Genomic DNA, 26097 nt, shown 5'->3' with positions numbered 1-26097 from the left:
ACAAATGCGGAAAAATAGGACACTGGATTAGTGAGTGTCCAGAAGAACAACTGGAAATAGATGCGATGATTGGACCCGTACCTGCCTCAAAATCCCCTGTGAAGAGAGAATACAAACCGTTAGAGATGTGGAATCCCCCCGCACCTACTGAAGAACCGCGAAAAAAGAAGAAGAAACTCAGCAGAAAGTAATGGACTGTGGTTGAACTGTTATGCTTATTGAACTGTTTTTATGCTTATTGAACTGTTTTGCATTGTTCTATGCTTGTACCATTGTTCTTTAATAAACATGTCAACTTAAAACCTTGTGTTATTCATTAGATTTAATACACAGGATTTAATACACAGGAATACATAGAAATACACAGGATTTCACTGGATTTTATTTTCAGAAAAATAGCAGGAACTCATTCCAGGAACTCAAAGCGAAAGTACCGCATCATAGAATTAGACCAGCGGCCATAGGCCAACCTATTCACCGGGTCCTACAACCCCTGCTGGGGTTGACCCCGTCCTAGTGCACTCCGTTGACCCCGACACCGCTTGACCAATCAAAACCGCCCTTACTTGACCTCATTTGCATAAAAAGTGCACTCAGTTGAACTCCCTATCGGGAGGGGTTATACTACTGTCATTGTTTTAGTTGGTATTGGTTTTCCCTTTTCGCAGTCTCTTCCATCGTGCTAAAAGATTATGTAATGACACGCTAGTGTAAAGACACGTGTGACCATCTAAAATTATTTTTATTCCCGCCCCTTTAAATATTGGTCCAATCGCAGTGATTGTTCTTTCCTTGATGCGTCAACATTGACAGATTTGTTTTGAAACCAACTATACGAGACCTCGAATGAACTTGAGAAGCTGATCACAGTAACCGTAATTGTGAGATCAAAGTGATATCATTTCATAATTAGTAATTGATGGGAAGCTGAATTACGTTCAGGATGCGTCGAAGATGAAAGTGACAGCTAACACCTTCAGTTTATTCGGAATTTTAATATTCGGCCATGGGTTACCCGTGTCCGGTTTCCTTTGGACCCGGGTTTTAATAAATCGTAAATATCAAATATATAAGACTCACATAACAGGTACTGCAGCATTTTGGTGATAAATTGTCATAATATTTATCTAAATTATGTCTAGTTTCATTGTTGTGTAACATATATCAGTTGTAATCACAGAAAAATGTGTATTTTTTCTCGCTACTCATTTTACCAACCTAAAATAAACAATCGTTGATATTTTCACAATGAAGCAAAATTATGCCGTAATTTTTTTAACGAAGACCCAATGTATCATCCAGATTAAGATTAAGAAGTTTCACATCAAACGAAAATAAAATAACGTTAATTAGGGAATCTTGTCTTCAAAGCAAAAATCAACTTGTCAGTGGGAACAAGAGTTTGTAAATTAATCGTACAATTTGTATATGATAACTAATTTACTCACACCTATACTAACTAGGCCTATATGTTATTTATAAGGAGCGCAGCGAATTTTTTTTTTTTTTTTTTTTTTTTTTTTTTGGTGACCCTTACCTATAATCATAGTTAATATATGTATATATTTGCACAGTATCTCGATCATGTACCAGTGATCTGGGTTTGAGTGAGTAAATGAATAGTGCCATCTACAGGTATAACCTCGCGTTGAACAGTTATACTTTGTCACCTGAGGTTAGGCAGTCAGTGACGTTTTCAATTTGATGAAATTCGAACGTGATCGTCCCCTGATGTAAAACTAGGTAGGCCGTTCTTGTTAGATAAGATGTAAAGTGCATATATTCCTATATATACACAACTATATGTAGCCTTCATTTGACAATTGTGTGGTGTAGTTTTCCTGGCACGTACAGTATGAAGAATCTCTTGCTGCTTTTCCTCGTCGGAATGGCTGCTGGTTCGTATTTAGTATTCTTACCAGTACTTGTGGCGCTTTTCTGATATTCACGATTATTTGGTACTAAATGCACCGGGTCACTTCCGGTCAGATTAGGAATACTGTGCTGTCTGTAACTGAGGCGGATTTTCTTTTGTACGCAACACGTGTGTATGAGTGGGTAACTTGAATGAATTTAAAAGAGCTAGCAAAATTTAGTGGTATTAAAACCAGGCGCGTAGCTACGTTTACGTCAAAACGCCCGGGCGTACACATAAAAAAAAAAATAAAAAAAAATAAAAAAAACCCACCTATTAAATGCTACAAACATAGGTGAAAAATAAGTGTCTGCAGTATCTGCGGTACATTAGTCTCCCCCGGACCCCCTACCAGGACCCTGCCCTGGACCCGCTGGTGGCCTTGAGCGGCCCCCAGACCCCTCGCCGTACAATAGGCGTACACATTAATTAACTCAGGCTACGCCACTGAAAACTGAAATATAAAACAAAATAATACACGAGAGTCAGGATTTTCAAAAAAATCCAGGACATCAGACCATTTATTTGTAGTTAAATGTTTAATTGACAAATACATTAACACTGGCAATAAACGACTCTATGCATGTTTTGTAGACTTTCACAAGGCATTTGATACCGTCATTCATGAAGGCATTAAACTAAAACTCCTACAATTAAATATCAATGGTTTATTCTACAACATATTATGTAGTATGTATAGGCACAACAATATTTTCATAAAAGTAGGGAACAAGTTAACCTTTCCATATACACCAGAGACAGGAGTCCGACAAGGTGATGTCTTAAGCCCAAATATTTTTGAACGATTTTTCTAAATTACTGGATGAAGAAACCATTGGCTCTGTCAATCTTTCTGGAAAGAAAATCACCTTTCTTCTATATGCGGACGATCTTGTACTGCTTTCAGAAAACCAGAATGGACTACAGAACAAACTAAATTTACTTGAAAAATATTGCAACGATTGGTGCTTAGAAATTAATACCAATAAGACAAAAGTAGTCATTTGTAATAAAAGCGGACACCTAATTAAAGAAAATTTTGTGTTCGGTAACATATGTATTGAATGTACTAACAAATATAAATATCTAGGAGTAATATTATCCTCCTGTGGTTCATTCAAGGAAGCAAAATCTGATCTATACAATAAAGCTCTTAAGGCCTCATTCAAACTTTATAAAGACATCAAATCTATCGATCCACCAATTAAAACATTTTTGCATCTTTTTGACCATATGGTAAAACCCATCGCCTTGTATGGCTGCGAGATATGGGGAACACTTTCAGCACGCATGCTGGAAAAAGACAGAGATTTATATAATATCTTTAAAAATTGGGAGGTAGAAAACCTGAATATTAAGTTTTGTAAACATCTACTGGGTGCCGGTAAAAGAAGTACTAATATTGCAATAATCTCTGAATTGGGTAGATATCCTATGTTCTGCTCTATAATCCAAAGTATTTTACTATATTGGCATAGACTTGAGAATTGCCCAGAATCATCCCTGTTATACAGTGCTTATACAGAGAATATCAATCTGAATTCATATAATATAAATTGTTGGTACAAAAACATTAGTTAGTTTAAGGAAAAAATGGGCATTTTGGTACCCAATTGTAAAAATCTCAAATTCTCATTTTTCAAAAAACAAATGAAGAATCAGGTACGGAAACATTTTTTACTTTACTGGTCAAAACGACGTGAAGAGGGTCAGAAATCAGGAAAACTCACAACATATTTTTCGTATAAAGAAAACTTTACTATGGAAAGTTATATATTTTTAGAATCCCTAGAATTAAGAAAAACTCTATGTAGATTTCGAATTAGTGCACATGACCTTCGAATTGAAAGAGGAAGATATGAATTTACAAAAACCAATTCTGGCCAGAAGATTTCTTTAGAAAGAAACAAAAGAATTTGCGAATTATGTAACCTTAATTGTGTAGAAGATGAATTTCATTTCCTTACTGATTGTCCATTCTATGTTGAAGAGAGAAATATGTTTTTTAATGGTATATACAAGCTCAACAAAATTTTTATCTATCTAACAAATAAGGACAAATTGACTTGGTTGATGATTAATGAAGACAAACCAGTAATTGTCAAATTGAGTGAATATTTAGTGCAAACTTTCAGAAAAAGAAGTGATGCTTTAAAACTGCAAAAATCATTATAGTTTATTATTCATATGTTGGTATAATACTGATACTGTCCATTTACTTGTGTATACACATGATTAGCAATTCATATATGTATGTACTTGTTTCCCCAACATGCTGCATCCACATGTAGTTTGCAGTCTATGTAACCTGTAGTTAATGTTGTAAACTTTCTTTCTTTTTTGAATTTCCTTCTTTATAAACTGTCTTACTGTTATGCCCTCTGGGCCCAAAATTGGAATAAACTTATCTTATCTATCTTATCTTATCTATATAGATTCAGGTTTGATGATATTTTGACCACTCGGATATTGGCAGATATTTTACATTCATGACAACTATATTCGAATCCAATACATCGTAGTAATGGAAAGAAAAACAAACGATTATTAAACCAAAAAAAATTTGTGAGTAAATTCCTTGCGTTTAATTGATGTTAGTCTTTTCCCCTTCATATATACACATACATGTATTATGTATAGAGCGAGATTAATAAAAGCCTTTTGGCTTGTTTCTCAATCTATTTCATGTATAAGACATTGTTTGTAAACATTATCGAATTATTTACGAATAAATATTGTTTGAACTATACATGTATTCTAATATACATATGTATACACATATTTTGATAATTATTATTCAAAACCGATCTTAGATACGATGCAGAATAGTTCTCACAGACATGTCTCCATAATTAACACATTTCGTCTCTCATTTCCTCAGTGGAGACTGGTCCTACTGGAGGACTGATCCTCCATCGCAGTTTACTCTCGTCTCTCTGAATTTCATATGTTCATATTTATTCTTAATTAGCTGCAGTCACCGCCAACGAATGTATCTCGTTTAACGACTGTACAGAGCCCTGTCCTAACACCAACCAGTTCGCAATATGTCAGTACGTATCTGGACACAACCAGTGTGTTTGCATCACCATCACCGGAAAAAGTAAGTACCAAACTGTCACCACGAATTTAGTATAACAGTAACGTGCCAGGATGTACATCGTGTAGACCTTCACATGTAATTATTCCGCCTTGGTATCTTGTATAGATCATTACGTGTAATTCTTCTACATTGGTAAGGTGTGCAGATCGTCACTTGTAACACACCCCCCCCCCCTTATATTGATAACATGTGCAGGTCATCACATGTAATTCTCCAACATTGGTAACTGGTACAGGTCATCACATATAATTCTCCACCATTGGTAACTGGTACAGGTCATCACATATTTTTTTTTTTTTTTTTTTTTTTTTTCCACATATATCAGTCTTTAATTCCAAAATACATTACTATTTCGGGGTAAAGTCTCCGCAGAGACCCCCTTATAATCTTTACCTAGGGTGCCAGGGGCCCCTTGGATTAGATGTATATAGGCATACATATACATATATATAAATTTATCATATAAATTTCTACATATAGAAAACATAAACATATATGCATACATACAAACACACACACATATAATATACTGTTATATAACAAAATTTATTAACATGTTATGGCAAAAAAGGTTCTTATTTTTACGGAAAAACCAACAACACAACAATATAATTATGTACATAAAGAACCTGAAACTGCCATATGCGGGGTTAACAATTCAAAAGTTCATATCACAACCCCCATGGCAGCACTATAGGAGGACAGGACCCCTCCTCATAGTGGGAACTTTTTGCAAAATACCAGTATATAAAAGGTTTATTACAAAATTTTATTTGATATAGAAATATAGTTGTTTGTAATCAATTCAAATTGTTCAAAATAAACTCACATTGTAACATAGTTAAAAATGTGCATAGTCAGATATTTGTCAGGTTTCATATTATAAAAAGTCATACCTACAAAGGTGTATAAATTACAATTTGTCTTTAATTGCTTTCATAACTTTAGCATATTTTTTATCCTGAATTTTTGTGTACACTTCTGTATAAAAATTCAATTTACTTTTTATGTGGTTACATATTTCTTGAGGTTTTTCGTTTTTGTTATCTAATCTACAATACATTTTATACTTGTATATTTTACAGGCAATAAGAGATATTATGCTATTCAAAAAGAGTGTCTTTTCATTGTTTTCATAGTAAAATCCTATCACAATTGTTTTCCACGATATATCAAATTTTAAAATTTGTTTAACAATGTCCCATATATGAGAAACATTTTTACATTTTAAGATAAGATGTTCATTGTTTTCTTTAGCATCTCTGCAAAAGACACAAAAATCATTTTCTACTATCTTCCATTTCTTCAGCAATTCTCTGTTACACAATAGATTATTTAATAATTTATAATTAAATTCTGATATACTTCTGTCTCTTATGGATAAGATTTTTTGTTCATAAATAGATTTCCAAGCCGTTTTTGTTATTTCAAAAACCTTTCCGTAATATGTTTGGTGTAATGGAGGTATAAATTTTTCATGACAAAGAATTTCGTAAATCAACTTTGAATTGATATCACACACTTTAACATGTCCTTTACATAATAAATCGTATGATGTACTCCCATGAAAAATGTTTTCGTATCGTATATTTGAATATTCATAACTTTTGAAGGTTTTTGTTATAACTGTTTTTATAATCATATATTCACACATCCAGTTTTTTTTACATATAAGTTTGTCATCAAACCATTCCAAAGGTTTTATGCCATTTTCATTTACAATATCATTCAAAAATTTAAAACCGCTCCTCAGCCAATTATGAAAAAATATTGGCTTGTTTTTGTACATAAAATTTTTATTACACCACAACGGTTCTTTCAATAATGCATTCAGATAAAATTGTTTTTTATTTTTTTTACATTCGTTGAAAAATACAAGCATTTCCTTGTAGAATAGAGGAAAATGTTCCATTATTTGATAATCATTTGATTTCGTAATATTTGTTTTACATAGATATTCAAAATCAAAGTCTCTTTCTTTGCACAAACTATCTACAAAAAAGAATAGAGAGTTTCTCTCGCTTGAAATCCTGTTTATCCAAGATACTTTTATGGATTTTAATTTCAAAGATACATCGACAATTCCAATGCCTCCCTTTAGGACATTTCCAATCTGTGTATTTCTTTTAATTCTATCTCTTTTGTTCCATATATAGTTATATAACAAACTTTGAAATTTCTTAATTACTTCTTCATTTGGAAAGCTCAGAACTGATCCAACATATATAATCTTTGATATTGCTAGGCTATTGATGACACAAACTTTACCAAAAATGGTTAGTTTTCTTTTTTTCCATGATTCAAACAGTTTTTCTAAGTCATCTACAATTTTTGTCCAATTGTTTTTATAACATATTTCTTTGTTGTGTCCTATATAAATTCCAAGAGTTTTTATGCTATCATTGTTTACGTTAACATTTCTAATTTGTTTATAATGATATTTGTGAGGACCCGTTAATATACATTCTGTTTTTGACATATTTAAATACATACCCGAAACATTGCTGAATTTTGCTATGACTTTTAAAGAATGTTCTAGAGAGGTTTCATCTTTTAGAGGAAGAGTACAATCATCTGCATGTTGTATAATCTTAATACTGTTAGTCATTCCTGGTTTTTGAAATCCATTAATATTTGAATTCGATCTAATATTTACCGCTAATATTTCTATAACAAAAAGAAATAATATTGCAGAGATGGGACATCCTTGTCTTATACCTCTCTGCATAATGCATGTTTTGGACATCCATCCATTATTTTTTATTTTAAATATAGGTTTATTGTATAGTATGTTGACCCATTTGAGAAAGTTTTCGCCAAAGTTAAATTTTTTAAGAACTTTCGTCATGAAGTTCCATTCCACAGAGTCGAACGCTTTTTGGAAATCAAGAAATAACATTATTGATTCTATATCATTTTCTTCACAATATTCAAAAATATCAATAATTAACCTTGCATTCAGAGCTATATTTCTCCCTTTTATATAAGCTGATTGATTAACATGTATTGCTTTATCCAACACTTTTTGTAGTCTAATAGCTAAAAGAAAAGCTATTATTTTATAATCAGTATTTGTAAGACTAATAGGCCTATAATTGTTAAGACTCTGCGGGTCTCCTTTTTTAAATAAGAGAGTAATTAAAGATAGTCTTTGTGAATATGTCATTGTATACTTTTGGAAGATCTCTTGAAGAGTGCAATAATAATGTTGTTTTATGTTTTCCCAGAAAGTTTGATAGAATTCACACGGTAATCCATCAGATCCGGGTGATTTATTTTTTTTCATAATGAATACTGTTTCTGTACATTCTGATAGTGAGGGAAGGGTGTCTAATTCATTTTTTTCTTCATCAGTTAGACTATATTCTAATTGTATATTACTTAAATATTCATTCACTTTATTATCATTTTCATTATTTGATGTATACAATTTTTCATAAAAATTGCATGTAGAATCTAATATTTCATCTTCATCAAAAACTGTACCTTTTTCATTTTTTAATGATTTTATCACATTTGATATTTGTCGTCTCTTTTCTAAATTTAAAAAATAAGAGGTATTTCTTTCTCCCTCTTCAATCCATTTTGCCCTTGATCTTACCTGTGCACCTTTTGCCTTTTTGTTTATTAATTCTGTCAATTCATTTTCTAATTTTCTTTTTCTATTCATATCTATTTTTTCATATGGCAAGTCTTCTATCTTACTTATTTCTCCTTGAATAGAATTTATTTTGTTTTTGTAAGATTTAGATATATTTTTCGATAAATTTATACATTTTGTTTTTATATTCCTTTTCAAATTTTCCCATGAATCTAGTGCATTTTCTTTATCGAAATTATAGTTTTTCAGGAATGTATTCATTTCGTTCATGAAGGTTTCATTTTCAATTAAAGATGTGTTAAATTTCCAGTATCCTGGACCTCTAAGGTTTTCATTTACAATCAAAGAAAAAATTAAACACTTATGATCAGACATCCTAGTACCGTTTGAGTGTGAACCAGGAATGTTTTGAAGCCTTATATTTTCACATTGAAAACAAAAGGTATCGGATAGTAAAATATAATCTATTCTACTTGTTGGGATATTTACTCCGTTACACCATGAATATCCTTTTTTTCCGCTTTTCATAGTTTTCCACATGTCGTGTAAATCGAGCTTGTTCAGTAGTTGTTTTAAAATTATAACACTTTTATCTGATTCATTTTCTGTTGAGCAATTAAGGTCACCACATATCAATAGATTATCAAAATTTGCTGTATATTTACTAATCCATTCTTTAGCCCGTTTAAAAAAATCACATCTATAATTGATATCGTTTGGAGCATATAAATTAACTAATGTAATAATTTTTTCATCATATGCTATGTTAACCATGAGTTTCCTGCCTTCATTAGATTTATGTATATTTAGTATTTTGAAATTCAAATCTTTATTAAATAATATTGAAACTCCTCTACTGAAAATTGAATCGGAAAAGCAATGTATTGATATACCTTTCCACCTTGCATCATAATTTAGTACATTTTTTTCAATATAGTGGGTTTCTTGCATAAATATTACATCAAAACAGCTATCATTAATCCAGGTATAAAATTTTATACGTTTTTCTGCAGTATTTAAACCCCTGCAGTTCACTGAAATAATATTTAACTTGTTCATGCGTATGACTGACTAGCGGTTTTTTTTTGTTTTGGTTTTTTTTTTTGTTTTTTTTTTGTTTGGTAGACTTAACTCTGTTTTTTGCCCTGCTTGTTTCTTGTTGATCTAGAGGAATTGTTGGTAGCTGAATTTTCGTCCGTACGCTGCAATTTGGCTGCCATGCCGTCGAGGATACGTCCAAGCTTATTTTCACCTGGCCAATGTTGCATTAGAGTATGAGATGTTCCGGTCACGTTCAGCCCGCTACCCCAATAAGTATCCCACGTCGATTCCACCAGAATATCGGATTTTCTGATTTTTTTTAAAGCACTTCTGAATTGTGAACAATGCTGTAGTTTAGATTCCAGTATTTCCCGCATAACGGAGTCTTTAGATGTAATCCAAGCATCAGATTCCAGGACCTGACCTCCTACACGTTTGGCATCTAAGGCGGTTTCAGCTTTACTTACGGCTTCTGCACGGTTAAGATCACCAGAACGTAAGGATTTGATGTGTTGGAAAGCATGTTCGGCTGAAGGATATGTTTGCCCAAAAACCTTTAACTCAGTAGGGAAGAAATTTGAAAGAGGGTTATCTTTTCCAGAGAAGCATACTATGTCCTCCTGGTGAGTGACATATGATCTGCATTTATCCGATCCCGGAAAGTGACTTGGTAGCTTGCATATTCTACAACTCTGCTCGAATTCGCAAGCATTTTTGTAATGGTCATCTGCCCAGCAGTTTGTGCACTGCTTCTTTCGTTCCCGTAGGGGTTGGCCTTTGTGAGATATGGTACAGCGTAAACCTGCACATGACGCAGAGCGTGGAAGGAATTTTCCATTCTCTAGAGGCGACATATACACAAAACGATTTCCATTTAATATTTCAGTCATTCTGTGGGTTTTAGGATGTCTGATTTTTTCATATTTGATATCACTTGTTAATTCTACTCCTAGACCTAAGCCTTTGAGCATCTTTTTAATACATGAATCTTCAACCGATAGAGGTATACCTTTAATTAGGACTCGAACAACTTTCTCATCAGGAGAGTCTGTACCCGCAGAGAATGGGTTCGTGTCATAAACCTGGATTGATCTGCTTCCAAGTGAGAATCCTTCAGTAACTAATTTCGATCTACTCTCCGCAGACTTTATGTAGATCCTCCACAGATCTCTATCTCTTTGTACACATATCACATCCGAGACTGTTGCGCTCGCGGCTTCTGCAATGTCAAAGTCGGTGAAATATTTACTTTTTGTTGTTTGAATGTCTCTGTTCCGCATATAAACTGGCTTAAGAGTTTGTGTCCACTCCATAATTTCGTTATCTTAGACACTATGAGACTCTGAAACGCCGTTCGAAAAACACAGGCACCGTGAGTAGATTGTGAACACCTATTCACGCTCAGCACAGGTGTAAATTCACAAAAACAGTCCAAAAACAAGATCACCTTGAGAAATTGTGTCAAGAGTCAAGAAATATATACACTATCTATCCAAACTCCAAACTCTGAGAAAAACGCATTAATTTCTCGAATTAAAGAGTGAAAATGACGGTCAAATTGACGGAGCAAAAAAAGTACGTCCGTACCTTAGCTCATCACGTGACTTCTCTCCTGGTCATCACATATAATTCTCCACCATTGGTAACTTGTACAGATCGTCACATGTAATTCTCCACCATTGGTAACTTGTACAGATCGTCACATGTAATTCTCCACCATTGGTAACTTGTACAGATCGTCACATGTAATTCTCCGACATTGGTAACTTGTACAGATCGTCACATGTAATTCTCCACCATTGGTAACTTGTACAGATCGTCACATGTAATTCTCCACCATTGGTAACTTGTACAGATCGTCACATGTAATTCTCCACCATTGGTAACTTGTACAGGTCATCACATATAATTATCCACCATTGGTAACTGGTACAGGTCATCACATATAATTCTCCACCATTGGTAACTTGTACAGATCGTCACATGTAATTCTCCGACATTGGTAACTTGTACAGACCCTCCAACATTGGTAACTTGTACAGGTCATCACATGTATTTCTCCAACATTGGTAACCGGTACAGGTCATCACATGTAATTCTCCACCATTGGTAACTTGTACAGATTGTCACATGTAATTCTCCACCATTGGTAACTGGTACAGGTCATCACATGTAATTCTCCACCATTGGTAACTTGTACAGATCGTCACATGTAATTCTCCACCATTGGTAACTGGTACAGGTCATCACATGTAATTCTCCACCATTGGTAACTTGTACAGATCGTCACATGTAATTCTCCGACATTGGTAACTTGTACAGACCCTCCAACATTGGTAACTTGTACAGGTCATCACATGTATTTCTCCAACATTGGTAACCGGTACAGGTCATCACATGTAATTCTCCACCATTGGTAACTTGTACAGATTGTCACATGTAATTCTCCACCATTGGTAACTGGTACAGGTCATCACATGTAATTCTCCACCACTGGTAACTTGTACAGATCGTCACATGTAATTCTCCACCATTGGTAACTTGTACAGGTCATCACATGTATTTCTCCAACATTGGTAACGTGTACATATCGTCAAATGTAACTCCCTTGTACTGGTAACCTGTGCAGATCGTCACATGTAATTCTTCGACATTGGTAACCTGTACAGATCATCACATGTAATTCTCCGACATTGGTAATTTGTATATATCATCACATGTAATTCTCCAACATTGGTAAGGTGTACAGTTCGTCACATGTAACTTGTATAACTCATCAGATCTAACTTTCTACCAATGTTAATTTGTGTCATCTCCACATTTAACATTCCCACCACTCATTTCTACAACATACTGTATAAGTATAGTTGAAGAAGAAAAAATTCGTCAATGTTATTCTATGTACACATATGCTATAAATCCCGTGGGTATCCGGGTTAGAATAGGTCCTCAGTACCCCTTTGCTTTTCGTAAGAGGCGACTAAATGAGGTGGTCCTTCGGATGAGACCGCAAAAACCGAAGTCCCGTGTCACAGCAGGTGTGGCACGAAAAAGATCCCTCCCTGCTCAATGACCATGCATAAGTGCCGAGCATAGGCCTAAATTTTGCAGCCCTTCACAGGCAGTGGTGACGTACGTCTCCATATGAGTGAAATATTCTCGAGCGGGACGTTAAACAATATTCAGTCAATCAATCAATCAATCAATCAACCATAATGCTGTAAAGGGAGAATACTGCATACATCATTAATGGAAACATATCCGAATGGTTGGGGGGGGGGTCGTTGTCGTTTTTCTGCTTTTCTCACGTTTTTTTCTAAATTTATCACAGCTTGATGACTTTTAACCGTCGTTTACTTTTTATTCATTGCAGAAAGAAGGTGATCCGATTTTGCCGCCACTATAGAATGTAATGAATTTGTATTCAAATAAATGTCTCCACTGTAATCACAAATCATTTTGTTCACAATTTTGCTCCTTTTCTCTTCTTTTTAACCTCTTTAAGAAAAATATTCAACTCTGATTGTAAAATAAACAAGAGGCCCGTGTGCCACATCGCTCACCTGAGTCATCTTGGCCCATATTTAAAGATTTTCCCTATATATTCGCATGTAAATCTTTGATCCGTATTGTGGCCCAAACCTATCCCCAGGAGCCATGAGTTTTGCAAACTTGAATCTGTACTATGTCAGGAAGCTTTGATGTAAATGTAAACTTCTATGGCCCAGTGGTTCTTGAGAAGAAGATTTTTAAAGATTTTCTCTATATACTTGTATGTAAAACTTTGGTCCCTTATTGTGGCCCCATCCTACTCAGGGGGCCATGATTTTAACAAACTTGAATCTGCACTATGTCAGAAAGCTTTCATGTAAATATGTACTTTCCTAACCCAGTGGTTCTTGAGAAGAATTTTTTTTAATGACTCCACCCTATTTTTGCATTTTTGTGATTATCTCCCCTTTGAAGGGGGCATGGCTCTTCATTTAAACAAACTTGAAAGCCCTTCATCCACGGGCCAAGTTTGGTTATAATTGGCGCAGTAATTTCTCAGATGAAGATTTTTAAAGATTTTCTCTACATATTTGTATGTAAAACTTTGATCCCCTACTGTTACGGTGGCCCCATCTTACCCCCGGGGACCATGATTTTTACAAAAATGAATCTGCACCATGTCAGGAAGCTTTCGTGCAAATGTAAACTTCTTTGATCCAATGGTTCTTAAAAAGATTTTTTTTTATCTATTTATTAGTGTGTAAAACTTTGACCCTCCATTGTGGCCCCATCCTAGCTCCAGGGGTCATCAGTAAATTTCAGCTCTTCAGACCCCATGGTTCTTGAGAAGATTTTTAATGACCCCACCCTATTTTTGTGATGACCCTTCATTTGAACCAACTTGAAAGCCCTTCACCTAAGGATGCTTTTGGCCAAGTTTGGTTATAATTGGCCCAGTGGTTCTGGAGAAGAAGTCGAAAATGTAAAAAGTTTACAGACCAGACAGACGATGGACAACAGACAATCAGAAAAGCTCACTGGAGCTTTCAGCTCAGGTGAGCTAAAAACCAAACAAAAAGACAATATATGTTCATAGTCTTTATCCCGCTACTTTCCAATAATTATTATCAGAAATTAATACATTGTTTACCATATCAATTAAATTAATTGAGATTTACATTTGACTTTAAAAAAGGGGAAATTAAAAAAAATCTACACCTCTACAGAAAGTTTAAGCATAATTTCAAGTAAGAGATAAAATTATATTGTGTTTGGCCGTTCTCAGCGCTGTACCCTACAAGTCCTCTGATTGGACACCCGTACCCTACAAGTCGTCTGATTGGACACCTGTACCTTACAAGTCCTCTGATTGGACACCTGTCTCCTACAAGTCGTCTGATTGGATATCTGTACCCTCCAGGTCGTCTGATAGGACACCTGTACCCTACAAGTCGTCTGATTTGACATATGTACCATACAAAACCTCTGAATGGACAGTATACCCTGACAGTTCTCTAAGATACTTTGCAATCTTGTTTTAGTGATGATCATAAGCTTTGTGTCAAGTACAGTGTAAATTTCACTGCTGTTCTGTTTTGAAAAGTTTGTTTTTGTACCAGAGAGTAATTTTCAAATTAATTTAATTGCAATCAACCTGGCCTTTTTAGGATCAGGGCATACGCGTTCCCATGACATGTCAATGCAGCAAACTCATTAACTAGTGATCTGAAGAAAAGATGAATAATGGTAAAAGAAATGGGCAATTGATTTTAATCCAAATAAAAAAAACCAAGAGGCCCATGGACCACATCGCTCACTTGAGGCACTTGGTCCAATTATTTAAAGATTTTTCCTATATATTTGCATGTAAAACTTTGATCCCTATTGTGGCCCCAACCTACTCCTGGGGCCCATGATATTTACAAACTTGAATCTGCACTATGTCAGGAAGCTTTCATGTAAATGTAAACTTTTCTGGCCCATTGATTCTTCATAAGAGGATTTGTTTTATTAATTTTCCCTATATATTTGTATGTAAAACTTTGATCCCCCATTGTGGGGGCCTAAATTTTTACAAACTTGAATCTGCACTATTTCAGGAAGCTTTCGTGCAAATGTAAATTTCTTTGGCCCAATGGTTCTTGAGAAAAATATTTTTAAAAATATTTTTTTTCTATTCATTAGTATGTAAAACTTTGATCCCCTATTGTGGCCCCGTCCTAGCCCCAGGGGTCATGAGTTTAACAAACTTGAATCTGCACAATGTGAGGAAGCTTTCATGTAAATTTCAGCTTTTCTGGCTCAGTGGTTCTTGAGAAGAAGATTTTTCCAAGATTTTCCCTTTATATTTGTATGTAAAACTTTGATCCCCTATTGTGGCCCCATCTTACCCCCAGGGGGCCATGATTTTAACAAACTTGAATCTGCACTATGTCAGGAAGCTTTCATGTAAATATCACCTTTTATGGCCCAATGGTTCTTGAGAAGAAGATTTTTAAATGATCCCACCCTATTTTTGCATTTTTATGATTATCTCCCCTTTAAAGGGGGCATGACCCTTCATTTGAACAAACTCGAAAGCCCTTTACTCAAGAATGCTTTTGACCAAGTTTGGTTATAATTGGCCCAGTGGTTCTGGAGACGAAGTCGAAAATGTAAAATGTTTACAGACAAGGCGGACAACAAGCGATCAGAAAAGCTCACTTGAGCTTTCAGCTCAAGAAGGAATATTGATCATTCATAAGTCACTTTTCGCTTCATCGGCCCAGTGACACATATCCACACCTAGGTTTAATTCTCAGTATGTCGTTGTGATGTTCGTTGGAAAATGCATATTAAATATATACACTAGAAATCTCGTTTAATCGTTTAAATATCTTACGTATGATAAACATAATGCAAGTCGTGACACTTTCATCAGAATGTATTTTTCATTCATTCGACCAGTTTCGGAATATGGATGATTGCTTTAGGACAATTGAATCTGAACTACTGGAAAATTTTCAAATATTTGCTGTACGGAGGATTACTGAAGATGATTGTTAGATTGAGTATTCGGGGGACATGACAGTGTTAAAATCTACAGCAATGAATATTGGAAGCCCGTGTGTAATATGTCATTGGCGGTCAGACAGATGAATGGACATTTCTAATTGTTTCAATTTACCTCTCTCAACTTCTTTCATGGGGGTATATAATAACTAGCAATGGACATGCACATTTGCATTCTATAGTTATATATGCAACCTAAATTAATGTTCAAGATAACGGAGAGAGAAGGGGCAGACAGACAGACGAACAGAAATAGAGTTAACGCCTTACGAGTTAACTCCCGTTATGGAGACCAGTAATTCACTGTTACTTGCACATGTACAACGAACGATAACTCGCGCGGGATGCGCGATATCTATAGACCCCATCACCAGAGCATGCGCACTACGGGTGCTTTCTTTTGGAATCTGTAGCTGCTGCAGACGACGGCAGAGGACACCCTCCCACCCATCCCAATTATTGATATTTATTGGTGATTGCTGTTGCGTGTCTTTCTTTCTCCTTTCAGGTGTTGGTGTAGATCATTGTCATTGTGGAAAATTGTCATTTTGTGACTAACCAATTCTATGCCTAATGTTACATCCATTTCATTGTTTAAACACTTGCTTACTCTAATATTGTTCATACCATTGTTCAGTCAATCATTTGATTTATATATAAAGCCATGACAAACACTGCCAAACAGTCTTATAGTGATTTATTGTGTCGACATAATTTAATTTAAAGAATCACTGAAACTTTCTTATCAGATGAGCTAAAACATTCGATCGATTTTGCATATCATGTTCATGTTTTCATCATTAGGAGAGAAGTAGTCTGCCTATGGTAGTACGGATTAATACTAGTCTATACATGGCAATGGATTTAAATGGATATCAATTGTGAAATAAATCACGCCGCTTATGGTGAGATTTATTTTTATATCCACTGCTCTTTCACTTCTCTTCCTGGAAATACCAGCTGATTTACTGAAAATCTTCAGTGAACATAGGGATACCATGCAGTGTTAAACGAAGAATGCGAGGATTGCTCTGTTTTAAATACATGAAGGTAATCCGATTTTTATTGTAGTCCACATTTTGTTTTTATTATACGATGACACAGCATTTACATGTATTTACAATGAATGGATACAGTGAACCGGAAGTTTAATCTCGGTTGAGATTCGGCTCGGCTGAATATTTGGACTGATGCCTTCACCGAATCTCGGAGCAGTCCCTCATAATTCATGTGTGGAAATTTACTTTCAGGTTCGGCCAGTTCTAACAATTAATGTGCACTTATTTAACACTGCTGTTCGCTTCAAATAAGTGATTTGACTATCAAACTAACTCTCTATCACTATTAATTTTGTATTGCTTACCGCCTAGGTATAAAAATTCCAAAATGAAAATAGGCACTAAATTTTTCGTCCGAATGAAGACTTCCATGGCACAATATTTTATCTTCTGGAATTGAAGAGTTCCTTTAGTATGCTTTATCTAGTTACTGATACATTCAAAACATGTACATAGCTGATCTAAAGACATGTCAAAATAATCAATGGTGAAACGTCCATGACCTTGACCTGGACAAAGTTGGAGAGAAGCAGAAAAGGAGAAATCATACCCAGGCGATATCTTGAGAATAATTCATAGTAAAATCCATCCTCAATTTGTATCATATCAGCCCGAATAGTCAATTCGACCGAAGCTGACATGACATGCATGTATGACATGGATTTTGCTATCTAGTATTATCTTCAGCTTAATGATGCATATTTTTGATAGAGAAATTACAATCGCACTATATTAAGAGTTGAATTCTGAGATGCTTCCTAAATATTTATTGGCCGGGACTTCCAATCATAAGGTACATCTATCTAAAGTACTAATATATTTCAACATTCATATGTAATAAATTTAAAATGGAATTTAAATGGAACAATACAGCAGTGTCACCTATACTAGAACCGGCGGAAACTGAAAGTAAATTTCCAGACATGAAGGACTGCTCCGAGATTCGGTGAAGGCGTCAATCCAAATATTCAGCCGAGATTACGGTCGCAGTAGCTCAGTGGTAGAGCGTTCGCATCGTAACCAGGAGTTCGTGAGTTCGAGTCACGTTCGTGCCATAGCCGATTCAAACTTAAGACGTTAAAATATAGGTAGTGCTGCTCGCCAAACGCTCGGCATCTAGAGGTAAAAATCACGGGTCTTTCGGATATGACCTTAAAAACGGAGGTTGGCACGAGAAAGAATCATCACTGCTACGGCAAAGCGTAGGTCTAAATTTGTGGTACTTCACCTAGGCTACAGCAGGCGATGTCTCAATATGAGTGAAAAAAGTTATCGACGGAAGTAAAGCAATCAATCAGTTATTACGTATGAAGGTATATCGCATAATAATGACCGCGGCATTCCTTTGATCTTTGCAATAACCGTGGTAGAATCTTATATAGATCATGTGATTCTGCTGGTACCACGTGTAAAACAAAAATAAAGGGAAAGAGACAGTAATTGTCAAGTGATGCCGTTGATCATTTTATGATATAATTACAAATTTCTTATAATTTACTGAATCGAAAAACCACCATGAGCAGTCCATGTGCTGTTACTATAAGCTTAGTCGCAGTGCATACACCATCCTCAATATAAATAGGTACATGACTGTACAAATGGGGTGGGGTGCTCCCTTGATTATTTTGAATTTTCCATAACAATCCTTGACAATTTGTCCAAAAATAACCCCCTCCCTGCTTCTGAAGGGCCTTTCAATAACAGTCGCTTATAACTGCTTTATAACCTACGTATCAATGAAAAGGAAATCAAACAATCACGATAACCGAAATGATTCTTTTTCACTAGATTTCTTGCCTTCCCAATATCCTTTAATAATCATATAAGGTGATTCATAAGATGTCACCAAAATACTTGAAAGAGGTGATCACTGTTTACCAACCAAATCGTTCCCTAAGATCTGAAAATTCACTGACATTGGTCAGACCTAGATGTCGAACCTCCACTTATGGAAACAGGCGCTTGGATGTGGCAGGAGCTACAATCTGGAACTCTCTGCCTGATACCCTCCGCCGTTTTCAGAATTTGAACACTTTTAAAAAACATTTAAAAACGAGTATTTTAGACTTGCATATTATTAGTATTATAGGTGGTTGAATATTTATGGTTTCTTTGCCATCAGTTTTAACATGACTTTTTCTAGCGTATATCTGTATATTTATTTCAACTAAATTTTATATTATTTGATTGTGCGACGTGGAACTTTCTTCATGCACATCATGTTTTAGATTTTAGTAATTTTACTTCACATTATTGATGTTTTGCTAGCATTGTTTTGATATTATCTGTCTTAACGCTATTGTAATTTCCTCTTACTGCTTTTATAACATGCTGTATCATTTTTATTGTGTGCAGCGCTTTATAGTGGTCGCATATAGGGCGCTATATAAATAGATATTATTATTATTATTTTAAAATCCGATTCGTACCATACAGATGAAAAGATCAACAGCTCAGATTTGTGGTATTCGACATAAACAAAGTAGAATTTCTTCATCTTCATCAATAACCGAAGACATTGTGGAAAATGGCAACATTAAAACACTGACCTCCGAGAAAAATGAATCATCGCTAGACAGCCGCGTTCTGCCTGCCTCTCTCCCTACCAATCATAAACCTTTGGCTTGCAAAGACGAAGAAAATGGACGTGAAATAAAGAAAGTCCGAAAAGAAGAAAGCATCTCGATTTTAAAGCAAGAATATTCCAAAGATCGACCTGAACATTTTTATCATTTTTATGGAAAAGATTCGCCTTTCAGTAATTTTCACCCAGCTAGATTCACGTTAGAGGGCATTGCATACAGCTGTAGCGAACAGTATATGATGTACCAAAAAGCAGGTAAAAGTAGAATCATCGAAAGCCTCAATAATTACACAATAAACTTATCGACAAAAATAGACGTGTAGTTTTGGTACTCACTTTAAAATGACGAGAGAGAAAATATCTTGTAGTGCTTTTTCATGATGAAAAGCAAGCCAAAGAAATACTGAAGGCCAGTGACCCGCTAACGATGAAGATGTTGGGCAGAAAAGTGAAACATTTTGACGACGACGTGTGGACCAAACGATGTGTAGACATCGTCAAGACGGGGGTACTAGCTAAGGTATAATGTGGACCAGACACGTAGAAATCGTTGAGACGGGGGTTGGTAGCTAGACCAGTCCAGGACATGCGTTGATTTTTCCTATAGGAAACATGTAGCATATGAAAATCCAACCAATAAATGGACTGATTCACGATTTCCCCCAAAATTTTCTTTTTCACTTTTAATGATCAAAATCTACTGTCAAATGTGTTTAAAAGATTTCACATAACAACTAAGGTTATACATTATCACAGCAGCTCATTTTAGTGAGTTGATTACTTGTTTTGTTAACAAAGATTGTGATATGTTACATGTAATATTGTTTACGAAATTTTCAAAACAAATGGATATCAATCTAAGTTTATTATATCTTTCACATTTCAAGCATTTTTGGGGTAAAATGTGTCATCTAAATGTTAAAATTTGTGACTATGCAAAATCAAGATGCTTTATATTACAAAATCAATATTTCACTTGTTTGTTTGTGTACATAAAAAGACACGAGTCTTTGTTTTCATAACACAGATTCAAGGCTAAAATATTGCTTTTCTTCTTGCATCCAGAAGGTCAAAATTTTGGCTGTCAACAATAAATGAGTTATATCTTTAATGTTAATTTTTCAAAAGTGAAAAATATTTTTATCAAAAATCGTGAACAAGTCCCTTTTCATTAAAAAGAATTGTAGATTATTCACACGGCGCTTTACATATAGGAACTATAATAGGTAGGATCAATAAAACAGATCAATGTGCTCTGATTGAAAAACTTGTAAGACTTTTTCACACCTGTGTAGAACATCTATTTAATAGCTGTACCTATTCCTGTCGGCTGTACCACACCCAGGGTGGGTGGGGGTAAAATAAAGGTACACGAATGTACCGCTACCTATGACAGGACTGTTCTTGAAGCTGTCATTTATCGAAATATATATCCGTGTTTATCGTCATTGAAAATATAGTGATCAGAAATAGAATAATAGTTTTTCAAAATTCACATTTATTAATCGTGAAAAGAGCCGTTTAAACTTTTGATATGTAAAGTACATGTAATATTGACTATTTCATCTCAGTTTAAGCAAAACCAACACTTGGAGAGAGCCCTCATTGACACGTATCCTAGGATCCTTGCCGAGGCCACGCCCAGAAGTCCGTTGTGGGGAATTGGATTAGGCCTCAAAGACCCTCAGATCAACAGTCGGAGGTCATGGCGAGGCAAGAACTGGCTAGGATACTTATTGACCGATGTTAGAAATCAAATTATGGAAGAGAGGGGACTGTTTTCCTAGAGTCTGCCGTTAGAACTTTTTTATTTGCTTGCCGTTAGAACTTGCAAATGATGTACTAAGGAACTGTTTGCATCTACATAATTAACCTGTTAATCACCATCTCAGGCCAAGGGATCATTGTTGGAAGGTATCAGGAAACTGTCGGAATGATTTATATTCCCCACAAACATCGAGATGATTCTAACTCGGAGCGAATTGGATCGAATTCCCAAGACGAACGTAGCCAACCGAAAACCCTTGGCTTGAGAAGATGCTGAAAAATGTTGCTACTATTTGATCTGTAGAATTCGTTTATTTATTGTGTGCATTAAAGGATTATAGTAATTTGACCGATGTTGTTAGTATCTAATTTTGGGTACATTTGTACTTATAATTAATGAGAAGAGGACAGACATATGGCAGCAAAGTAATTAAGGTACCCAAAGAAAGGTCTTGTCACAAGGAATATACATGTGCAATATGAAAACCTTATCACTAACCATTCAAAAGTTATGACCAAGGTTTAAGTAGGTAAAATTCGAAGCTGAAGGTAAAACGTTTTGGTACAAAAAGAAAGGTCTTGTCACAAGGAATAAACTTCTGAAATATAAAAGCTCTATCATCATCATCCATTCAAAAGTCATGACCAACGGTAAAAGATTTTGTGGATAGACAGACAGACGGACAGACCCAATACTATATGCCCCCGAATCTTGGATTACGAGACCCGTGATTCTCACTCCTAAATGCCGAGCGTTTGACGAAGGAACAATCACTATAAGTCTTAGGTTTGACGCAGCCATGGCACGAGCAGGGCTCAAACTCACGACCTTCATGTGCTGAGTTACAGCGACCGGTAGGTTCAAAAGCGTCTGCATGAGCAAAACGATCTCTTGCTGTGGGTTTCAACATATTTTATTGAAGACAGATGTTAACGGCAAACTAATATCTCAACTTTATGACAAAGACTTCAGTTTCTTAATCGTCATTTTCTCACATTTATATAGCAATATTCTATTATCACCTGCATTTGGTGTTTATGTCTCTCAACTGATTCGATACGCAAGGTCATATTCTACGTACGATCAGTTTTTAAATCGAAACAAGTTTCTGACAAAAAATCAATCTTACAGGGATTTCAATAGTCTCATTTAAAGTCAGTACATTGCAAATTCCATGATCGTTATTACAGGCCGCGCAAGAGTGCGGTTTGTTCTGATTCGGGTTTTCAAATTGGACACATGCGTTTCTGCGGAATTAATGTTTCCGTTTTTGCGGGATTGATGTCAATGCAGTTTTAGAAATCTTTCCAAAATTAATGTAATTTAATTGGGAATTGAAGTTATCGATAATATTAGCATTTGAGTTGTATAATCTCTAGAAATAGACCAAGTATATTAATATAAAAAAAAATTGTAATAAACAAATTGGAGTTATCAATTTCTACTGCGATTGTTTCGGGTTCAATTAATTTCATTTATTACCTTGTATCTATTTATTCATGGAATACAAAAAGGCTGAGAAGTGTTTTGTGGATTCAAGACTATCTAGTGGATTTACACTAGGTCTATGCTCGGCGCTCATGGCCATTGAGCAGGATCGAAGGATCTTTATCGTGCCACACCTAGCACCTGCTGTGACACGGAACCTCGATTTTTGCGGTCTCATCCGAAGGACCGTCCCATTTAGTCGCCTCTTACGACAAGCTAGGGGTACTGAGGACCTATTCTAATCCGGATCCCCATGGGACTGAGGCAATAAGAAAGTTGAGTCCAGACAAATGGATACTCCAAACATATACACGTGTATACATAAACATTTTAAAATCGTTATCACAGTTAAAGGGGCATGGGCACGATTTGAGCTGAACATTTTAAATATTTATTTTTCCATTTTACTGTTTTCAATGCTTAACTAAAGTAAAACATGTGAAGGATTGTTCTTCTACATGTGAGAGAGCTTCTGTTCACGTCCCGCCGCTCCTCGGACTCTTACATCCGAACACCATTATTCAACGAGTTGATCGTTCCAACTGAATTTTGGTCGGAGGGATTTCTAAGCAAAAAATCTACACAAATATATAAATCTTTTGGTATTTAAGCTAGGGTAGCTCCATTCTCATGTGCATCGTCGGAAACCCACGGTTGATTACATTTCGTCCATCACGAGAGAGGAACGAAGCGTAATCAACCGTGGGTTTCCAACGATGCCTCATGTGATGTCACAGGTTGTTTGGGTGGTTTTTTTTCCAAAATATTTACTTGATTAAACTTTGAGCGTGATAGAAATGTATCTTTTGGAGGAATTTTATTCACTGAATGAAATAAAACAAACTAGATGTGCCGACACGACACGAATGCCCCCGCCTGCAGTAAAATCAAATGTAGGAAATTCATCGAAGTATAGAATCGAATGTGGTATTCAGATTGCATGTTCCACACAATGAAGAACTCAACAATAATCCTTTATATGTTTTAACAGCCATAAAATAAATACAACTCCATGAAAAAATCAACGAACTTTTACCTATCACACTGAATCGACTCGCCAGGAGGACCCCCCCCCCCCCCCCCCCGGACCAGGGATCGGAGCAACCCGCAGCCAAAACCAGAGCGCCAAGAACAGTCCCACAACCGGCACGAAACAAGTCAGACAGCACCTGACCCAACGATAGGCTGCACTTTCAAACAAAAACCACCATAACGACCAAAAGAACCCAAGAAACGCCGACCCCCAAATACCCGCAGTTCATCAACCCATCCGTCATCAGCCCGTCCCGACCCTTAAACCACATGCAGACCACGTCCTCGCGCACCGAACTAGCCGACAGACATTAATCCCATTAAGACAAGGAAGTTGTACTGAATACTAATATGCCATGTAACCAGAAAGCTGAACTGAATACTAGTATACCAAATTCAGAAAGTTATCATTTAATCAACTTTAGTATTCACCTTTAGAACTGAACACTAGTATACCACGACTGGTACAAACTCAAACTCGATCTGTAACGCATCAATATACATCTGCATACAAACATAAAACATGCTTTTCCCATATACTTCAATGTTAAATTCTAGGTGAAATAAATCGAGGAGTAAACAAAATGTAGAAAATTCCTATGGTGGATTATTTTTATTTGATGAACTCTTCAAAATGATACCACAATTACAATATTCCACCATCCATTTATTAGATATGAAATATGGTCGATTAAAGATTTACTATTTTAGTTCTGTACTTTAAACACCGACAGGAAATATAAAACGACAGAGTAATGCCTGTGTCACATTACTAGCGGGTACCGGGCGAGGTATAGGTATCGGGGGGGAACCTGTCAAGATCTAACACCGTAGGGACACATTTCCAAGTCTGCCGGGTGATTAGCTCTCCTCATATACCGCCCGCACCTCGGGCGGGACAAGGAAGGCAGCTGTATGTTTACCGGGCGGGGAGCGTATGGAATGATGGTGTTGGTGGCCGCCCGATATCCGTAAGGTTATCGGTAGGTAACCGGGAGGGGTACGTCCGGCACCCATACGGACTAGGTACCCCCGTGCGGTCACCGCTCGGACACCTGAGGGGTATCGGATGAAGCCCGGACGATGTCCGTTCTGAGAACATCCGGGTATCGTTCGGTGACCTTTGCCTTTTCATGCGTGTTAAGTGCAATTAAGGCAATTGCAAACTGGTGTATATATACCTATCGTCATCTTCATCATCTGCAACATCATCATCGACGCTGTTGCCATCAACATCGACATGGCCAATCCTCCGAGGCATCTGAGACTGCCGTTCCTACGTCTACAACTCGCTGAAGCACGTGAGCGTTATCTTACGATGGGGTTGACATCGCCAGGATTTAACTCCGCGCTAAAAGCTGCCGGTGGGGTATACGGGCCCTGAATGGCGTGTTCTCACCGCATGGTCCCCGGTCGGACACTTTTCAGATTTTGGCATTCTCAGGCCGCTCAGAACCCGCTACCTAGTCGGATACCTAATCGCAGTGTAATGTGACACAGGTATAAGCGATAGTGTGAACTTCGTAACCTGATGATTCATATGCATGCACATCAAGTACATATCACGTTCGGAAAACTATATATATATAATTATACATATATATATAATATATATATATATATAAAGCACTAAAAATGACCAAAATTTCCTTTTCTATAAAAATATTCTATCGTCCCGTGGAAGGGACATGTTGTCCTGAAAATTTGACAATTCACTGTTGTTCGTGTCGTTGGTCATTTTTAGTTTTTATATCCTTTTTTTATTTGACCTCATATCTACTATTAGATCCGACACTTTGGATGTTGAGTGTTGTTGTATTTAATAGTGTATATATATATATATATATATATATATATGATCCGACACGCCTAGGAATCTAGTGGAACTTGGAACTTAGTATATATAATTGATATAAAAAAATTCTGAAATTTTGAATAAGTTTTTCGTTTCCTATCAGACAATG

At 35.9% G+C, this 26097-nt stretch overlaps 1 protein-coding gene and 1 long non-coding RNA gene across 3 annotated transcripts; both read left to right on the top strand.

Moving 5' to 3' along the window:
* The first annotated feature begins 1715 nt into the window (after positions 1–1715).
* LOC130054758 (uncharacterized) lies at positions 1716–13114 on the top strand. Its single transcript, XR_008803071.1, has 3 exons — positions 1716–1898; positions 4887–5018; positions 13034–13114. It is a non-coding gene; the product is annotated as an uncharacterized LOC130054758 (long non-coding RNA).
* A 3879-nt stretch (positions 13115–16993) lies between these two features.
* On the top strand, positions 16994–21961 carry LOC125652815 (riboflavin biosynthesis protein VVA0006-like). 2 transcript variants are annotated; one of them, XM_056165470.1, is made up of 4 exons: positions 16994–17253; positions 19698–20100; positions 20214–20365; positions 21417–21961. In XM_056165470.1, exons 1-4 carry the CDS (start codon positions 17221–17223, stop codon positions 21630–21632), a joined length of 804 nt encoding a protein of 267 aa, XP_056021445.1. In that variant the 5' UTR covers positions 16994–17220; the 3' UTR covers positions 21633–21961. The 2 variants fall into 2 exon arrangements, with proteins under 2 accessions (XP_056021445.1, XP_056021444.1); XM_056165469.1 differs by lacking the exon at positions 16994–17253 and adding an exon at positions 17313–17453.
* The last annotated feature ends 4136 nt before the right edge of the window (positions 21962–26097 follow it).

Source organism: Ostrea edulis, chromosome 5 (assembly GCF_947568905.1).
Source record: "Ostrea edulis chromosome 5, xbOstEdul1.1, whole genome shotgun sequence".
Lineage (NCBI taxonomy): Eukaryota > Metazoa > Mollusca > Bivalvia > Ostreida > Ostreidae > Ostrea > Ostrea edulis.
The sequence above is the reverse complement of the archived record's forward strand: the minus strand, read 5'-3'. Positions and strand labels throughout refer to the sequence as shown.

Bases quoted from the DNA above. Each gene is read 5' to 3' on its own strand.
- LOC125652815 (XM_056165469.1), top strand. From the start codon at position 17,394: ATGCCTTCACCGAATCTCGGAGCAGTCCCTCATAATTCATGTGTGGAA. The intron at 17,454-19,697 runs GTTCGGCCAGTT...CGTACCATACAG, and splicing joins GTGTGGAAATTTACTTTCAG to ATGAAAAGATCAACAGCTCA. The intron at 20,101-20,213 runs GTAAAAGTAGAA...AATATCTTGTAG, and splicing joins TATGATGTACCAAAAAGCAG to TGCTTTTTCATGATGAAAAG.